The sequence below is a fragment of the Thalia democratica genome, chromosome 7 (genome assembly GCF_965202585.1).
Source record: "Thalia democratica chromosome 7, ktThaDemo2.hap1.1, whole genome shotgun sequence".
Taxonomy (NCBI): Eukaryota; Metazoa; Chordata; class Thaliacea; order Salpida; family Salpidae; genus Thalia; species Thalia democratica.
The window spans coordinates 40,766,223-40,786,455 of NC_139171.1; the positions used below are offsets into that span (position 1 = coordinate 40,766,223).

General features: G+C 26.3%; 2 protein-coding genes across 6 annotated transcripts in view; both read right to left on the reverse strand.

Moving 5' to 3' along the window:
• LOC145841064 (rap guanine nucleotide exchange factor 2-like) overlaps positions 1 to 18,553 on the reverse strand; it is a 32,722-nt gene extending 14,169 nt beyond the window's left edge. Inside the window, exons 1-19 of one of the 5 annotated variants that reach the window (XM_082948425.1) lie at positions 18,420 to 18,553; positions 16,413 to 16,540; positions 16,024 to 16,107; positions 14,194 to 14,269; positions 13,863 to 14,024; positions 13,623 to 13,742; positions 13,216 to 13,351; positions 12,827 to 12,963; positions 11,897 to 11,941; positions 11,171 to 11,341; positions 9,135 to 9,287; positions 8,430 to 8,591; positions 6,475 to 6,660; positions 5,458 to 5,581; positions 4,940 to 5,056; positions 4,537 to 4,704; positions 3,728 to 3,824; positions 2,519 to 2,691; positions 398 to 638 (exon numbers count right to left, since the gene is read on the reverse strand). In XM_082948425.1, coding sequence (XP_082804551.1) covers positions 398 to 638; positions 2,519 to 2,691; positions 3,728 to 3,824; positions 4,537 to 4,704; positions 4,940 to 5,056; positions 5,458 to 5,581; positions 6,475 to 6,660; positions 8,430 to 8,591; positions 9,135 to 9,287; positions 11,171 to 11,341; positions 11,897 to 11,941; positions 12,827 to 12,963; positions 13,216 to 13,351; positions 13,623 to 13,742; positions 13,863 to 14,024; positions 14,194 to 14,269; positions 16,024 to 16,107; positions 16,413 to 16,540; positions 18,420 to 18,491 — 2,552 coding nt within the window. In that variant the 5' untranslated portion in view covers positions 18,492 to 18,553. Of the gene's footprint in view, positions 1 to 397; positions 639 to 2,518; positions 2,692 to 3,727; positions 3,825 to 4,218; positions 4,298 to 4,536; positions 4,705 to 4,939; positions 5,057 to 5,457; positions 5,582 to 6,474; positions 6,661 to 8,429; positions 8,592 to 9,134; positions 9,288 to 11,170; positions 11,342 to 11,896; positions 11,942 to 12,826; positions 12,964 to 13,215; positions 13,352 to 13,622; positions 13,743 to 13,862; positions 14,025 to 14,193; positions 14,270 to 16,023; positions 16,108 to 16,412; positions 16,541 to 18,419 lie in introns of all 5 variants that reach the window. The other 4 variants (XM_082948426.1, XM_082948427.1, XM_082948430.1 and 1 more) reach the window with 4 other exon arrangements.
• A 229-nt stretch (positions 18,554 to 18,782) lies between these two features.
• On the reverse strand, positions 18,783 to 19,637 carry LOC145841065 (replication termination factor 2-like). Its single transcript, XM_082948431.1, has one exon. It carries the CDS (start codon positions 19,614 to 19,616, stop codon positions 18,801 to 18,803), a length of 816 nt encoding a protein of 271 aa, XP_082804557.1. The 5' UTR covers positions 19,617 to 19,637; the 3' UTR covers positions 18,783 to 18,800.
• Positions 19,638 to 20,233: the final 596 nt, after the last annotated feature.

The window sequence follows — 20,233 nt, forward strand, 5'->3', positions numbered from 1 at the left end:
TAACTAAGTGTTAGTAAAATATTCCGTTAAATAAAAACTTAGTAAGATATGTTTGTGGAGTATACACGTGTTAACTGTAAGATATGCTTAATAAGACTACAATGGATAATGCACGTGCATGCTTTGTTTACTGTAATCAACTTCAAATTAAAACAAAAGCCTATATTAAACTGCATTACGTATTCTTTATTTATAGTTTTTAGTAAGTGGAGTTGATTTGATTTTAACTGAAAATTTTTAACTTGAAACTAGTACAACATGATTAAAATAAATTTTATATTTTTCGAAACCAGAGTGTTTGACCTAACAACCTATTTGTTCAAACAAAATGCTAACAACAGGGAAAGTTTGTAAAATGTTATTGCATACTATATGATCAGTTTTTATTTATTGTTACCTGGCGCCAAGGGGTAAATCGGCCAGGTTGACCCACATGTCGGGCAGCTTGGACTGCTTGATGAACTGGCCGCCTTGCACGGACACCTTGTACAGCGAGTAGGCGTGAACTTCGTGCTGTATGGCGAACTCCCTGCACGCCTGCACGACCGCTTCGCCCGCCGTCGTGTTCTTGTTGATGAAGATGTAGCGGCTCGACTGGTCGCTTCTGTACACTTTGATTACATCCTCGGGAGCGGCTTCTGTGAAATTTAATATGAAAGTTTATTTACAAACAGGCGCCCTTGTGTTTATTTTATTTGATCTACTATTTATAACTTAAACAAAGAATTTTATTTTTTTAGGAATGTAGCAATTAACTAACCGGTAAAATAGTGGAAACTATAACTACACTATTTAAGTAAGAGGTTCTTATCAAGTTTTAATGCGGCATACTCCAACTAATAGTTAGCTAAAAATGTACACTAAAGTATGAATGTGTTTACTTTAATACGACCATTTCCTATTATGCGATTAATGTAGTTATAAAATGTAAACTTGCTTAGATTTTGGATATTTATTTTTAATAATTTTAAAGTTCTAATTAAACTTAAGATAGAAAATATTTTAAGTCAGTGGGAAAGATTAACCAAAAAAATATTTTACGGGCTAAACTTATGTGAATTCTTTGCAGCTGCACAATTTGTAAAATTTTACTATTTAAAAGCAATTATTATGAAATAATCTTTTTATAAGCAATACCGTGTACTAAAAGTTAAATCGAGAGCACATTCCAAAATGTTTATTATAAAAAATATCAAATTGTTTATTTTGCACAAGTTGTTTACTAAGCTAAAAACACGTTTGCTTGGTGGGCCATACGTTGACCATAATTAATTTAGAATATAAAAACTGAAAAAAAAGTTTCTATAAATCATTTGAAAATATAATACATATATACAATGTTAAAGCAACATACAATACTTAAAATATTTAAACCTCAAGGCTCAACCATCTTAGTACTAAAAGGTAAGAAGTAGTTTTAATAAATGAGTAATTTAGTTTAAAAATTTGAGGGAAGAGAAGCTTTTATATAATATATATCTTACTTACATCTAAAAAATTTAAAATATCATTAGAATATAACATTAGAGTTAAACAACAGAGAAACCTTTATAAACTATTAAATAAAAGCTGTTATGACCAAAAATTTGAAAGTATGTTACATTATTTAAATTTATAAATACAAATTAAAACCAGTTCTTTCAAAGTTCTAAACTCGGTTTACTAATAGGTACGTTTTAGTATTTATAGTTTTAGACTTCTTTTGTACGTTTTTTATAAATGAAAAATGTCCTATACAAGAATTTTCTAATAAGGTTACAAAATATTTTTTTTTACTTCTTCATCAATTTATTGCTGTATATTAGTGTTAAGAACACTGTTAACCTAAAAATAATATACAACACTATAATTTTGTAATGTTTTGCAAAACTCTAAGCTTTAAAAAATTTTTGCTTCAACTGAAGTGAATATTTGAATTAATTTTAAAACAAAGTAAATTTAAACGAAAATAACAGAAAGAGCAACATAAATAAATAAAAACTATAAGCCAAGTAAATTAAAGAAATATATCAGATAAAAAAGCAATCAGAAATTATATTAAAATGAACAAACAGATTTATCAATCAGATTTCAACAATAAGTCAAAAAAAAAAAAAAACAATTTATAACGTAAATACTTTATATAATTATACAACATTTCTATTAGATTACAAAAATATATTTTGTATCAGTTGTTTCCAAAAATAAAAAAAATTGTGAACAGCATATCATTGAATGAAAAATTCTGTGTACATGAGGTACTATTCATGTAATTATTTTCCAAAAACTTTTATTTCAATTTAATTGCTCCGAATGATATAAATGCTAAACTTATTCAAGAAAAGTCACAAAAATAAAAAAATACTAAATTATATTACAAACCCATTCTAACATTTTACATAAGTCAACACAATTATTTCTCCATGTAAACTACTGCGAACCTTGGGAAAAACTGATTTCAAAAAATACTTAGTTTTACAAACATTGCAACTAAAACATTTTACTAGCAACAACTGAAACATCCATCCTCACAAACTACCTTGGTCGTCTTCTACATCCCGGTTGTTGCCGCCGGCGAGGTTGGGGTTGGACGACGATATGTTGCCGTGGTTACCGCGGCGCCTGATCGGGTCGAGGGTGGCGGACTTGTGCACGGGGGTGGTGTGAGCCGATGACAAGATCGAGTCGTCGGTGGCGTGGGGGTCTTGACCGCTGCATGACGTTATTATTACGCCACAAATAATTTTTAGCAGAAATTTTATTAAAAACAAAGTAACTTAAACTTTTTTTTATACAAAAACATACTTTTTTAAAAACAAAGAATGCAATGTGGCATGCTCCTACATATAGAAGCAAACAATTGAGTGCATGCTAATTATTCTACTCAAGCGGAAATAATGTACGTTGCAAACATACACTTTTATTTCGTAAATACCACTATGAGCGATATTTATGAAAAAATATGCAAAAAGTTTAGATATTTCTAAAAAAAAATGTCTTCATTAACCGTTTCATTTTACTCAAATGTAATAGAAAAATGTTAATTTAAGAAAAGAATTTAGATAAAGTCATGCAAACGAAAACAATGCAATTAATTCAAAAGCAAACTTTTCAAAATCATTTGAAATTCAAAGAAAAAAACTAAAGTAATTAGAGAAAAAAAAAAAGTAGCAATGATTGAAAACATCTACGCCACAATTTGTTTCTAGAAGTTTAAATTTACTATAGTGTTCAAAAATCCCACCTATAATTTCTAACAACTTCAGAACACTAATCTTATAAAATAAACGTAGGTAAAACTTCTGATAAAAAGCATGTATTAAAATGTTTAGATGTATAAAATATACTAGAATACACAACTTAAAAAGCTAAACTTGGATTACTAATAAAATTATTGAAAAAGTAATAATATAAAATGATAAAAAATACATGACAAAAACAAAAAATATATAAATAATAAACAAACTGGTATCTTAAGCTTATAGCGAAATAAACATAAAATATAAACAATATTAGAACAAATTTTATCAAAGTATATGTAGTTCATTAAGTTATAGTACAAAATTAAAAGAACTAATTCAAAAATATAATTTTGAAAAAAAAACTGATCAAAATATCAAAAGGAAAAGAAGTCAACAGAGCTAAAACGTTATTCCAGGATAGTTAAATCACAATCAAAATTAATAAAAAAACTTGATTTGCCCTATAAACTAAAAAGAACTAAAAATGATCACACTTTTCCACTTACTGTTTTCTAACGTAATCTAAGAAGCCCATTGAAGTTTTCCTACTAAATAAGGGTAACCGCTTAGGAATGTGAAGTTTTATTCTTCCAAGCGTACCTCCTTTATAACCGTGTTGATAGAATTTAAACATAAATAATTGAATTAAACTTTTATTAATTTATTAAAATTTGTAAATAACTTATTCATAAACAAAACAGGTAACATTCCAAGTAGTACGCTATTAATAGACACAAATGAAGCACGGTTACTAATAATAAAAGCTGTTTGTTTACACATTTCAACACATCACATTGTAATTAACCGAAAATTACGCGACACTTTGAATTATCAGGCAAACATGATGTTGCGTGAGGCATGTTTATTACGATACAACGACTAATTAGCATGATAAAATTTCGTCCAATTAAAACACTCTCTGCTGTTACTACACTGCTACAATGTGCACGTGAAAAGACATTTTTAGCTTTGGGTTACTACGGCTGCATATACTCACTTGATGAAGGGGATCATGCTCGGCAGCACGTTGAGCTTTTGCATGAACTTTTTGGCTTTTTTGGTGCGAGCTAATGCACCTACAGTAGGAATTGTTTTAATTTGAGTCGTAACTGCTGGGTTTTGTAGCTGATTGCAACTGATTTGACACGTTTAATACAAATTCAACACAAATACTTTATGAATTAAGTTTTAATTTACGGACAATTTTGGTGGTATTTATTAAATTTTGCTTTCAAGTAGTAACATATTGATGATTTGTTACCTTCTCAAAAATAAAATAAAATCTCCTTAAATCAAAAAATTAAATTTATCTAACCTTTATTAGAGACTTTATCTATAAAAACGTTATCGTGAAGCGTGGTCATGCTAGGAGCTCTGTGTTTGCTTTTTAGTCCCCTTCCAGTGGAACTGAAAGGTCCGGAATGCCGCATACTTGACTTGTCCTTCCGGGCTGGCCCTGAATTTTCAATCATCTCTTTGAAACCTGAAAAAAAACATCATCACATTATAATTTTAGATTTATTACTACAAAAACTAGACACAAGTTTTTATAAAAGAAAGTCAAAAGCACTTTTTAAAAATATACACGAGAACAAATGATTCACACTAAATCAATTTCAAGAAATTTTACAGGAGTAATTATAACACTTTAAAATTCAAAAAAATTTATATACATTAGTAAATTAAAATAAAATAGCATATCAAAAAATTAAACTAACAAAAAAGAGATGTTTTTAGAAGCAATCGAAGTTCAGTGTTCTTTTTGATAAGGGTGTGCGCTTTATCAAGGACAAGTTTTTCAACGTTCTGTCCATTCACTTCAATAACTTGATCACCTATTAAAGTAATAACAATAGTAATAAAAACAACTACAAATATAAAAACATGTTCCTATTATCAAGCTTAAAAATACTACTAGTAAACTGGATAATAGTAAACATTAAAGATAATGCTACTTGATACTTAAATAATGTCAATAAAGTAATAATAAACATTTAAAACAACTATTCAAAGTTCTTTATAATACAATAAGATGTATTTTTGTTCAGAAATCGAGAAAAATAACAACTTTTTTGTTTTCTTTATACATAGTTATAAAGTCTTAATCGTATAATAGCACAACGCAACATGTGGTTTAAAGCACATAAATTATTTTAAAATTCATACGATTTCGAGAACATACTCAATAACTCATAAATAATTAATTACTAGACACCGTTTATACAACATAAAAAACCTCTTTTGACGCCCAATTTTTCGGCATTGGAACCAGTGTGCACGGTTGATATGTAAACGGGGCACGAGTACGCTGCCCCTCCCCACAACTCAAACCCCAACTCGTCTTCGTTTGACCCCCTTTTCTGTTTCAAATAAGTTTTGGTCACGTGGAGTACAATTTTTAAAACAATTTAAGAAATGGTTTATTAAAGTTATTGTCACTAATTGTAAACGATAAATAAATTAACTATCGAGAATATATAAACTTATACTTTAATTAAATAAGTTAACTTTGAAAAGTAAATTAAAGTAAAACAGTACAAAAATAAGTCTAAGGATATTGGGTAATCATCATTGAAAAAGATTAGCTAAACTTTTTTATTTGCAATAAAGTAAAAATAGATTTTAAAAAAACTATATCATTACGTTCAATAAAAAGTGATTTTAAAAGTTATGAAGTATGTACTTTATAACTATTATGCATTACGTATACAATAATTTAAATGAATGAAAAAATTAACCTTAAAGTTCACCATATAAGTAAGCATATTATAAATAACTAGCTAGACTTATACAACCGCAACATATTCACAGCATTAAGTCCACTATAACCTACTTAAAAGGTAGCGCTCAGCAGCAATTTAACACTATTTGCTAAACTACGTCACGAATAAAACAGAATTTACCGGAAGCATGGTTTTTCAAAAACTAAAACGCTATTTTGAACAGTTTAAAGCAAAATAAAGGTGTTATTAAATTAAAGTTGCTGGCCTAGTAGACACTTAGCTGTACAAAACTTGGTGTGAAAAAGTATTACTCTCATTTACCCATTGCGTAAATAAATTATGGTGATTCATAAGCAAGCATAAAACTATAAAGCTTACTTTCTAGTAAAAAAAAAGCTTTAAAATAATAAAAAACATTGTTTTTTTTTTGGTATTGACTAAAATGCATGTTCTAAAAAAGATTCTTTCAACTACAGTGCTTAACCAAAACACTCAAAAACATATTTAATATACAAATTTTATCAACTTACAATGTGCACACATCGCTTTTTAGCTTTAGCGTTGCAGGCAATTTTCAGCAACTTCACTTCACCGGTTGAAGGCTGGTGGGAATTTTTGAGCTTTTCATCGAATTTCTCCAGCAACGCCATCAACTTCCAGTCATTCTCAAAATCACTGAAGTGATTGTTCACCCACAAAAGCACCAGTCTAACGACCTGAATGCGAACAATTGTATAAATTATATGTATCAAAAACAGTGGCAAAACTATTAGTATTTTCTGCATTAAAAAACACGTTTGTTTTATTTCATGACAGTGAGTAACAAGCTGTTGTAAAAACATTGATTGTATGAAGTTATTTTCAATGTTTAAAAATATGTTTCAATAGAATTAATCTTAAAGTTTAATTAATTATAAATTTAATGTAAAAAAACAACATAATGATTTATTTATTTCATAAACTAATGTAAACATATACTTGTAATTACGTACTAACAAATGCCTATATAGTTTAAAATTTTCAAAAAAAATCTAGAATTTTTTTCAGCTCACACAAAATTTTTATTTGATTTATAATTAAGCTCCTTAGAAATACTTCTTACACAAAAAAATTAATAACTACTTTAAAAAAATACTTTAAATTTCTTATAATTCTAAAGTCATTCAATTAAACTATAACTCTCCGTTGAGCACATACTTAAGTAAATTCCTTAAATATTTAAACAGTTTTTTAATATAAAACAGTTTCAACACATACTAAGTGCACAACATAAATTAAACTGAGCACAATTATACTTTACTTAAACTCAGGTAGAAAATTAGCTACTTCAAATTCATATGTAAGCTTTTAAAAGCGCTGGTGATTCAAACTCACATATTACCCAAATTATGTAATCAAAATAATCTCATAAAATAACTAACAGTAAGAAAAAAACATTTAAAATATTTTGAATCGTAATATATTGGGATAAATAAATGAGTTTGTTTTTTTACAGCAGTAAATTAGAACTAATTTAGCAAACATAGGTTGCATTTAAAAAAATTATTTAACTTGTTGTATTTGATGATAAATAATTATACAAACATGAAAAAACATAACTGCATACAAATAAAAACAATTTCAAACTACTTTAATAAAATATTTTAAGTATAATACTACTATCAGGTACGTCATATATTAGTAATTGTATATTAGAAAAGTATACCACTAAAATTATTTTCAAAAACATTAATATTGGTTGAAAAAGGCAATATTATAAGCAACAAAAACACTTCAAAAGTTATTTTTACTGAGGACAAGTTATCTCGAAAGTATTTTAAACTTTTAATGTGCTAAATAAATTTCGTAGAGTTTTTTTCATGCGAATCTTTTGATTAGTTATTTATTTTAAACAAGTTAAAATTTTATCATTTAGAGCAAAAATATTTGATTTTAAATAAGAAATTAAATACTAAAAAATAGTATAAACAAAAATTGTACCAACTTTAACACTTAACTTTAAATGTTTGAACAAAAACTTTCAGATATACGTACTATTATTATTTAAATATAGCTTAGATGACTGGTATTGTAATAAAAAAATATCACAAAAGTTTAAAAGGAACAAGTCCATTGTTATTTTATTTACTTTAAAAATTTTAACATATTTTAACAATAGAAATCATGTTTTTATAATAAGTACTGTATTTACCATTTTTAAACAAATAAATATAGAAAAGTTTTATATAAATCATGTAAATTATCTTTTTTTTACCATGAATACAAAGTTACACTATTTATACTTTTTTTTTTAAAGTTTTGTTTGGCCAAAATTTATACAATTAAAAATACTAAGAGGCTTGCTAAACAAAGCACTATCATATGTTTAAACAAAAATAAAAATGGTTAGAACCATCAAAAAAAAATCACTGTCAATATGTTTGAATTAATATCATATGTTTAAAATATCATATGTATAAATATCATATGTTTAGTTAGATTAAACCTTTCCCCTGCGTTGTTGGTTGTCAAGAGACTCGAGAAGCTTCATGAATATTTTTTCAGCCGAATTATCGAATGCCCTATATGTGAGCAAGTAGTCTTCGGCGTATGTTTCGTCCTGTGTCTGATCTTCTAATAAATGCAACATCAGTTGCTCTGGCGTTGCCTGTACAAAATAACTTACATTAAAAACAAAACGTACCTAAAATGTTTTTTTGCATTTCAACAAGTTTTACTACAATATTAATATACTTTTTTGAAATTAATAACTCTTAGAGACAGTAAAGTTAAAAATTAGTTAGAATTTTTTTTTTATCAAAAGTTATTTAGAACTATACTTTCAAATTTAAAAACATTAAAAGTATTAAAAATTTAAAGAATTGTTAGTATTAAACTTATTAGCTTTAGGTTAAGTTTTACATTTAAGTTTTTATGTGAATAAACTTAAAAAACAGTTTTTTATTACTTTCTTCCCAAACACTGTACTAAGTAAATACCTTGTATAATATTCTGTTGAAGGAATTCATTCTTATTAACAACTAATATAATTTGTTAAGGGATATATCTATTTACTTTAAAAACTAAAACATGTGTTTTTGCACCATTTGCTTTATTTCAAGTTATAGTAGTACTACATATAATTCAGAAAACTACAAAAAAAATTTAAATTTAAACAGTATCAAAACCATATCGTAATCAAAGAACGAACTCGAATTAGGATGTTGGCTCCCTGATTTCCCTGCTGCGGCTGTCTCCATTCCTTCACCACCACCAGCTTGCCGTCGTCGTTGAACACCTGCTTCTGCTTCTCCTTGCCTTCGTTCAACACTTCGAAGTATTCCTGCTGGGCGACTATCAGAAACTGTTCGAAGTGAAATTGTTTTCTAGATGTGATAATTATATCGTAAAAAGAACAACTCATACACATCCTACAATAATGTAATCCTAATATTATGTTTATATTATATGATGCTGGAAACAAGGCGTCGCCATTCTTTGTATAAGGTATAACGGATCAATTTTCTTAAAAAGTATTGCTTGCTGGCGGCAGTTGTTTAAAATAGTTGTAGCTACCAATAGAAAAAACAATTCAAACCAAAAAGGTAATAAATTATGTAATGACAAAGCACTAGTGTAGTACTTCATAGTTATTTTATTAAAGCCTAGTTATAAGCATTTACAATATATTTTTTAGTATATTTTTAGTTGAAAAACACATCGCGGGCCGCAGTTTACAGACCGATGCTCTGAACTTTTTTTCTAACTAACAGGGTGGCCAAATAGTTTTTGAGAAATTTCTTACAGGTTTTCTAAATTTCTTCCAGGTTTTTAAAAGTACAAGTTTTAGAGTCTATTTTTAGTTTAAAGTTAAGTTTAAGGTAAAAAAATGTATAAATAGTACAACAACATTGAAAAGATACTGTATAGCTACTTTAAATATGTTTTTTAAATTTGATGATGAGAAAAAAAATATTAGTATGATTGATTTTTTGTGTCAAATCAAAATTCAACTACTTATTATGTAAAAATTGTTTAAAATTCCACGTTTTTTAGTGATTTTTATTCAAAATTCAAGGTTTTCCAAGTTTTTTCAAAACTTCTCAAATTTCAAGTTTTTCCAAGTTTTTAGCCTAAATTGTCAAATCCAGGTTTATCCAGGATTCAAGGTTTAGTGGCCAACGTGAATTAAAAAAAATTCAGTTAGAAAATTAGTAACTGAAACATATTATTAGAAAATAGTTCGATTAGCTCATATCATAGATTTAAGAAACTTTATTAAGCAAAGCGATGACAAACTGAAAACTTAATTTTGTGCTCGCTATATTATTAAAAAAATGTTTAATTCAACTACATCTACTTTAAGTTAAGTTTAAGGGCATAGGGGGTCCGACAGTTTTTTTTTAAACTAATTGGATCTTATATGAAAGCTTAAATAACAAACTACAAGCCAGTTTTTATAGAAAAAAAAAAATCTTATTTAACTTTTTCGATATTGCAACTTCTATAAAAAGTTTCTGACACAAACGTATGAACCGCTAATTTTTCGGGAAAAATTTTCTCGGAATTTTAAAAATCACTAAAAATATATATTCTCCTTCATTTTTTGAGCTAGAGACCTCATACTTTCGGGAAACGTTCCTTTTATAGTTTAAAAGACTTTGATTGTTGCAATTTTAAAAAATATAGAAATTAAAATTTTAGATAGAAAAAATAGGTATTTTTTTTAACTGTTCAAAATATAGGTTTAATTGTTTGCTAACAAAAGATCCTAGTGAAGTAACTTCACTGGAATATAAACTGGGTTCTGTTATTTTTACAGAACCCAGTTAAAGTGTTTTGATTTGTTAACACACAAAACATATGTTGGTAGAATAAAGGAAGATTACTGCATAATTTGTTTTTATTATTAAAAAAATTTTTTTTTTGTTTAAAATTAAAAAAATTCCTGCATTCAATCTTTTTTAAATTTAATAATAGACTTTCGGTGAAAATTTGAAGAAAATTGCTTAAATATAAAGGAGGAGATAGATTTTAGTGAAGTGGTCTTTTTTCGCGTTTTTAGTTTGCGCCTATCATTAGGAACCTATTGAGGTCACCGACTTTGATCGCTCATATCTCAAAAATTACTTTGAATTTTTTCAAGCGGTTAAAAATGTCTGATAGCTCAGATAAAACTCTATAAAATAAAATCAACTTGTAAAAATCAAGGTTCTCGAACACAAATACAAAGTTGTAAATATTCACCTGACAGTCGTCGGTAACTGTAGTCATCACCCCTGAATGCTTTTGCTGGTCCATTGTTGGGGAAACACCAAAAGAATGACCGACGTCGAGGATGCGGATGGGACCGTCGCCGTCCGCGGGTCCTTCTTTCACCTGCACCTGGCCGTTGATGATGACCGACCAAGAGTCCAGCTGAATATTTTATTAATTCGCTTAGAAAAAGAAAACAAAAACTTAGATTCTTAAACTCAGACAAGCTGTATAGTTTTAAGTTATTTTTTGTAGGAAACATTTGTTTAATTACTAAAGTATTTTTAAAACACTTCAAGTATAAATTTAGAATTTTTAAATGTTAAAATTTTTAGTTACAATATTTGTGCTACACATCTATCAAGGAAAAATTTAATTGACTTTGCGACTACGTACCATGACTATGTGCTTTTTTATTAGATTAATTAAAAATTCTAAGCTTTAAAAGTAAATTTAAAAATGCATTTTATTTAAACAAAAACATTGAAGGTCAAAGTATTGTGTTTTACAAGAAAAAAATATTATGATCACACAACATTGTTAAATTACAAACATGCATTGATAAAACAATAACTTATATTTGTCTAAGTGATTAAGAAATAAAAACTCATGGTGGTTAAATTGTATATAATTTCACTATTAAAAAATACTTGGTAAGAAAACTTACATAATTTTATAATTAAATCAAAAAGTAAAAACAAAAAGTAGATTACGTACAATACAAGGTGTCAAGCTATTTCTTCTATCAGTCACTTTATTGTCCTGCAAGTAAAAAATATAACATGCAAATGGTAATTATAAATAAACATGGCAAATTATGAGAATGAAAAAAAAAGTTTAATATAGAAAAGGTGTAGAAATATTAAGACTTTAAATTTTAAATCATGCAATTAATTTTATGTAGAATTCGACAGTCTATATTTCTACTAATTAATTTACTAACAAAAAATTAAATTATAAAAAGATAAAAAAAATAAATCAGTTTTTGTAAAAATATTCATATCAAAAACTAAAAAAAATATTTTTGTAAAATGTTCAATTATGTTTGAATCCAAAACTTTTTCTATAAAGTTTCAAATCAGTAGAAACTTTAAAACGAAACAAAAAAATGCTTATTTGTTTATTTTTTGTAAAAGTTACAGATGTGGTTGAGTCTTCAAAAGTTTTTACATTTAATAAAAAACATTATAATCTAATATTATGCTTACTTATAAAAATTATTTCTTTTATGTATATATTGAATTATGATAACGCAAAACTATTTATTTTCAATTATATTTTGTACAATGAAATAGTGTTTAAAAGTTGAAGTATTTTATATAGAATTTTTTTTTTCACCAAAATGTAAAAGCATTTCAATTATAAGAACTTTTAAAAACTATTCTTAATTAAAATACTGGTTTAATATAGCATTTTACTTTATATTTAAAACAAATAATTTTAAACGCATTGAACATAGGACCATTTTTACAACTTTTAAAGATGGATATTATCACAAAATACTATATTAATCAAAACTAAACACACAAAAAGTTTTCACTTTTTAAACATGCATATTTAAAAAATATATATATAACATTCGAAATTCAAATGTTATTTAGTTTAACTAAATTAAACATATTAAAACTAAGTAAAAAATACACAAACCAGTTCTTGATCTTTTAATACAACTGTTCCAGCAGACTCGACCCAAGCAAACACAAGAACTTTGCAAAGTGACCTTCTTATTGGCTCTGTCATATTTTTAAAAGCTTCCAAACTTCTTGTAAATTCCATCAATATATCTGTTTCAACAATTTTTAGTTCAATCAAAAACTAAAATTCAAAATAGAATACTTAATAAAACTTTTAATTACTAATTAGCTCATTTAACTTACAATCGAAGTCGACTAAATTTAAAAAAATGATAAAAATATATTACCATAAACAAATAAGACTCAAATTCATTGAAATATTTGCAAAGTAAAACTGCGAATCATTGCAACTTAAATTGCTTCTTGAAACCAAAACTTAATTGTCAGTTATGTGAAACCCACTCAGATCATCGTTGTTGCGGTCGCCGAGTTGCTTCTTAACAACTTCGATGACGACGTCCTTCATCATCGGTTCGCTTCTCAGCGAGATGGAGTCGCCTTCGTCGTCCGGATCCAAACTCAACTCGTCGCCGTCCTCCTGAATGTTGCAATTTGAAAGTACAAGAAAGAATGTTTTTAATGTTTACATACTGTAGAAAATTAAGTTAATCTCTGAATAAAAATTTCAGGAGTTTCAAAACTAAAAAGAATATTATTAACCAAATTACTTTTTGTTACTAAAAGCTAACAAAAAATACTGGACATGCTACTGCTTAAAACTTTACTGATTTCTAAAGGCAAAGACATTTTATTACAGTAAAATAATTAAGTATTTTTAATTTATTTAATTTAAATTTAAAATAGCTAACCGTTGTTTTAGAAATACTCGACTGGCTTCTAGACATGCTTTGATTGGCTTGAAGGTTTGTGTGACTCTGATTAACGATTGCTTGTTTTTTGTCAGCTGATTGGTCATGCACGGGGGATGACTAACAAAAAATTCAATTCAGTCAAAATTACAGATTATTTATTTTTTTAATGGAAATAAATATATTTTCAAGTAAATAGTGTGTTGAGATATTTATTTAAAATATTTTTATTTGTTTTACTTCGTTTGATGAGTTTTCAGTGACAGAGTCTAAAGTCGAAGCGCTTCTTGCACTGTTTAATGAATCATGTTTGGATGATGATGTCATTCGATTGTGTTGTGACGTAACTTTTACATTAACTTGCCTGGGGGATACTAATCTGTTGTTTGGCGGGTAGTCTATCTGTTTTTTTTGGTTTTAAATAAAATTGTAAATCTTTTTTTAATCACTGCTAAATTTGTAAAACTTATATTAAATGTACTAATGTATTATACAAAATTATATGCAAGCAATTAATATAACAAGCAATATTCTGTAGAAAAAATTGAATCAGCAAAATTTTTTTGCTTACTAAAAGTAAAACAGAGTCTTCTAAAGCAACACATTCTGAGCCTCTTCGGTGGCTACCCGGAATTTGCTTTCCAAAGCTGTGAAAATTTAGTTATTTGTATTTCTTATGACAAACTGATATATTCATATATATGCTTGCTTATTTTAATATATTGGAAGTATAAAATTCATTTTAAAATAAATGCTAAAAACCAAAACAAAGAAAATAATTATACCTACTTTTGTTACTTAACTTAAAAATTAACATAGTAAATTATACTTTTCAAATAGTTAATTACTAATGCAATAAAATTAAACTAGAGATTTTTTTAAATTTATTCATTTAAATCTTATTTTTTATGAAAGTAGTCTAGTTGGTTAAGGTTTTAATTTAAAAAAAATTTAAGCTCTGATGCTTAAAGTTTTATAAAACTGTTCTGTCTGTCAAATTTATATATTTATTAATTTTTGTTTTAAAATCATGAAATTTTAAAATCATATTTTGTTTAAACCTAGTTTTTCTTGAAAATATGCTTTTGGCAATACTAATCTTCAAACTTTTTTTAGTTTTTAATAATTGTAAGTATAATTTTTTTAAAGGTGTTAAAATTAAAAATTTACATTAACACATATTAATGTTGAAATACTATTAAAATGCAAAGTAATTAATGACTGCTATGTTTAATTTTTTTTTTGTTTAAATGAAATATATGGTTTAAAACTATAGCTTTAGGCCAAGTTTTTCTAAGTTGTTAAATAGCAGAAATCTAACGTATTTAAAAATACAAATTATCTAAAAATAAGCTTTTGATTAAACTAGATTTTTTTTATTTAAAACAACAGTTTTTATAAGAGATTATAAACTTGTAACAATCAAAATTTCAAAACATTTTCAAATTTAAGTTATTGAACTAAAAGTTAAAGCAAGGTATAAAGCTTTAAAAATATACCATACATCAAATTGTTAGCTTGTACTAAAACCTCATCAAAAGTATTTGAGCATAATCAAAGCAATGAACAGCAGAATATTTCCTGCTATTGTGACGTAATAATGACTTTCTTTGTTTGAAAACTCAAGGGTATTTTCTATTTTTGTGTAATAAGATTTAATAAAATTAAAGGACTAGGTAATTAGAAAGATTAACTTCTATAGGTAATTAAAAGTTTTAAAATAAAACTTGGATAAATAATTTTAAACTTATTTCTTTTGTCTTCAGTATGAGACTAAGAATTTTTTTATTTTTGATGACCGTTTACTGTAATATTAAGGATACATGACTAATCAAAATCTGACATTTCGGATTTTTATAAAAATTTCAAAGGGGCCACATAACAAAAACTAGTCAATATTTAAAGAAAAAGCTCATGTAGGTTAAAATTAAAAGAAAATAATGGTAAAAAATCTTTGAAAATTTCTACAAAAACAGAAAACTAGAAATAACTTAAAATTACTATAAGCAGTATTTTTTTTTTTAATTGTCGAAATTAAAATTTTCAAAATTTAAACTTTCATGCACCAAATATAAAAACCTGGAACAAATTTTACAAAAGCTCAAGAACCTAACAAATTATATAAAATATCAATTTTTATACAGCACGTTACTAGAAACCTAAAGCTAAGTTTCTATACTTTATAGTTACTAATACAGTAATGAAATTGCGTGATGTGTGTTTTATGGTAATAAATATTGACTTGGGACTGATTATAAAACTGACATAACCTAATATAAAACTTCTTATATTTGTATTTAGAAACATATGTTTTAGATTTTCTTACAACATACAAGTAAAGTTAGTTTTTTTTTTATTGCGCTAAATTTAATCTTTAGTTCAGTAGTTTTCATAAACATACCTTTGGCGAGGTAAAAATATATGGCTGTTCAAAAAAATACATCCAGATTGAACAATATACCAACATGTACATAGATCTTCACCTCTAAAAGTAGCATGGTTTATTATATTATAGGTTTGAAAACTTATTTTGATGACAATACTACAAGTTTATTTAATTACTTTATTCAAACACTTAGTACTAGCAAATTTTAGTTTAAATTAGATGTATAAATCATATTAATAAAAAAAAAGATTTTAGTATATAAGTTATATAGTTATTTGCCTTAACTAAAGTATATAAGTTATAAACTTGTTTTACAACAAAAAATAAAGCTTTTTGTATAACAAAAAGGTTTAAAACATTTTGTAATAAGGTGAAAACTAAAACTGTCGTTTATTAATTTATACCTGTATACAGTTTGTTCTGTTTTGAAATTTTTTTGTCTTATAGTTGCGCATACTTGCTTTAAGTCTTGTTCTTTGTAACCATTAAAAGCTTCAAATCGTTGAATGTAGTTGTAAATCAAAGAAAAATCCTTGAAAATGTAAGTAGAATAAACTTTTACAATGTTTAGAACTTTTAAGCTTTTTTATTGACTAAAATTGTTATAAAACTAAACATAAACAAAAAAGTATCAGCAAACTTTAAAGGTTATACATATAACTATTACAAAATTTAATGTAATAACATTTTTCATTGAAAACACTATACTCTGCATTTTACAAAATCAGAATTATATTTTATAGTTTAAATTATTTCAATTTAAAAATATTTCATTACTATAGTTTAGTGTTTTTTTATACAGAGTGCATCTTTGCAAAAAAATAATTTTATTTTGCATATATAAATAAACAAAATTAAAATCAAATAACTATTAGCTACTGTCAGGGTTGCCAAAGGTTTTTTTTTTAATTTCCAGGTTTTAAAATTTTTTTACAGGTTTATGAAAGTACAAATAATGAAATGGCTATCTTCCTTTGAAAAGGCAATAATGAAATATAATAAAAATTTATTAACAAAAACCCTGTGCAAAATTTTAGATGATTTGAAGAAACTTTCACCTTGGCAGAATTCGATTTTCTGAAAACCACCCCTATGAAAAATTTAAATGACCTAAAAAATGCAACCTTAGAGTTTAACCTGGATTTTTTTTACACGTGGAAATAATTAAATAAACACTTTAAGCATATTTATAATAATTTAAAGAAAGTTTCATGGTGGTTCTTCTTGATATTAGAAAAAAAATCAATAAAACTTACATAAAATCAAGAATTTCCTCCATAAAACCTTCTTTATACCGTCTTAACCAGTATTTATTACGGCCCTCATCAAAAAAGTTGAGATATTTGCCTAAACTATAAATAACTAACTTTACCACACCACCATCAACAACAATTTCAAATTGTCTTAAATTGTGTTTATGTGAAAATAAACATGTAAAAAAAATAAGCTAAAAACACCAAGGTGATCTTAGACCAGGGGTCAGCAAACTGCGGCCCTCAAAGTCAAAATCTGCGGCCCACGAGCTGCTTTTCAGCCAGAAATATACATTAAAAAAAAAATTAAAGACTTTGTATAAAAAAGTTACAGTTAGGCTCTTAATTCAATAAACACTCTTTATTAGTGCTCTAAAATTTCTTAATTTATCATATTTTTGATCTTAAATAAAGTTTTTCTACTGATTACTAAAACTTTTTTTAAAATAAATGCAGCCCTCAAAGGTTTTTTTCCAAATAGTGCGGCCCGCGAGTTACATAAGGCTGCCGATCCCTGCCTTATACCAAACTTTTTAAGTTTTTTTTATTTTGTTCTTCAAGAAATAATATAAAAAATTAGGCTTAGTTTTTATTCAGCAGTATTATTTAATTAAAAAAAACATTTTACATGGTTTGTTTTTATAACCTTTGTTAAATTTTGAAACCATAGTTTTACAAAAATAATATGAAATTTCTAAAGAAAATTTAAACTGACGGAATTTTGGGAGTTAAACCATTTATAAAGTATACTTCTTTCAAATATTAGACAAAAATTATTTAAAGTAAGTAAAGTAAAAATATTTATAATAAAATAAAAACTAAATCAAAAAATTGGTTTATATCAGCTGTAAGTAAATCAAACTTTTGTTTTTCAATTTTAAATTGTTTACAAATACTACTATTATAATTAAAAATGTATTTAGTTATATCTTAATATAAATACACATTTATAAAACAAAATATCAAAAATTAATTAACATTTAATACTTAACAATAATATTCATGCGCTACAAAAATCAGTATGAATTTCTATACTAAAAAACATCATAAATCCGATATAGATAAAATAGTTTAGTACTTTAACTAAATTATATTTAATACTAGATTAAAATATAACGGCTCGTTTGTTAAATGTAAAAAAGAGTTCTGTAAACTTACATTTTCATTTCTATCTTCAATATTTTTATTCAGTGCTTCATTAAGCTGCTGATTTGATTGAACAACTGCCATTAGTTGTAGGTTATAGATATAGTTAAGAAGAGGAAAAATACATTTCACTTAAAAATTGTCTAAAGATAAAATTGCTAGAAATATACTATGATAATTTGAGTTAACGTTTAAAGAATTTTGATAAATTTTTATTCTTATAGACTAGTTTTTTTTAACTTAAGTACCACAGATAAAGGTTAATAGTATGCTTGCTACTAACAACTAATTAAATATTCTTATATCAGTTAAAACATCAGTCACATACTATTAAAACTAAAATAAATTTATTCTACAGGTACATAAAATTAAGAGTACTAAAACACATAAAAATTAAGAAAGCTGCTTCACTTCCCACACACATGTTTGATCTTTTGATCTTTTAGCTGAAGAATGAGTAGTGAACAGAGATTTAAAAGTTTCAGTTTGTAAATGTTCTTTTGTTTCAACTTGTTCAGATTTGCGCTTTAACATCTTCTGTTTTAGATGAGAATACTTATTTGCTACTGACAATGTAGATTGACTATCAGACTTGGAAGATGTGCTAAATAAATTTTTATCTTTCTTCTTTTTATTACTTTTACTAGCCAGTTTTCGCTGCAGCATCTGTTCTTCTTGAACCTTTTCTGTTTCTTTGTCAGGGTTAATAATGATCACATCATTTTTCTTGTCATAAGGCTTAGAACAAGATGGGCAGAATTGACTTTTGATCTCAGTTATAACTTTATGGCTTAAAACACAACAGCACTTTAACAAAAAACAAAATTTGTACCTTCCACTCATTTCAGTTTGAGAAACTGGACAAATATATTTAGCTACATTTGTATCAATGTATGCATCTCCCTTTTTTTCTTTGTTACTCCATGCAGGGTATAGATGTAAATTAAGTGTTGAAACACTCTTTAAACCTTTTATGTGAGACATTTTGGATAACTTTTTAGACTTATCCAACAAATACTCTATAAGAGCATCTTTGTTGTACAGTCTACCAAGCTGACAAGCCACTACCGGTTCTTTCAAAGGCTGGGAAGTTAAAGCGCAAGTTGTCCATTTTGTGTTGCGCACAGAATCCTTGTCTTTTTCCTCTGGCTTCTTTTTTGTTTTGCAAAGTTCATGTCTTTTTGGTATAGTACCTCCATCACAACCCATTTTATTAGTTATTAACAAATATTTTCTGTTAAAAATCAAAATATTTTAATTACAAACTTTACACCTTACTAGTGTAACTAACTCTGCTAGTATTACATAATTAAGTAATTTTTGCTTAAATACAAAAAACTTTTAATATACAATTGGGTAGACACATGCTTATTTATTGTTATTTTTATTTTTTTAATAATTCTAAAATGACAACAAAACTTTTTTATTTGTAAGATAGATTTTGTGAGTCAAATCATAATTTTACTACTGAACATGTGAAAATTATTAAAACTCCAGATTTTTCAATGTTTTTTTTTCAAAAATTAACAAATTCCAGGTTTTTCAAGGTTTCAAGGTAAAGTAGCAACCCTGTATGGACAGTATTAAACTCTATGCAGGAGTAGCATTCTAGTAGATCATTTTAATAATTAAGATATCATAAAAGACATTTGAAATAGTTTAAAAAAGTCCTAATTTATTGTCTAGCAACTTAAAAAATTCTAAAACTTAAGTTTGTTATTTCTGAACACCAATATAGTGGATAAGTACACTAAAATCTATAGAAAATATTAAATTATACTTTGACAAATATCATAAAACCTTAAACTAAATATTATTTTTATTTA

Coding starts and splice junctions, on each gene's coding strand:
- LOC145841065 (XM_082948431.1), bottom strand. CDS start 19,616: ATGGGTTGTGATGGAGGTACTATACCAAAAAGACATGAACTTTGCAAA.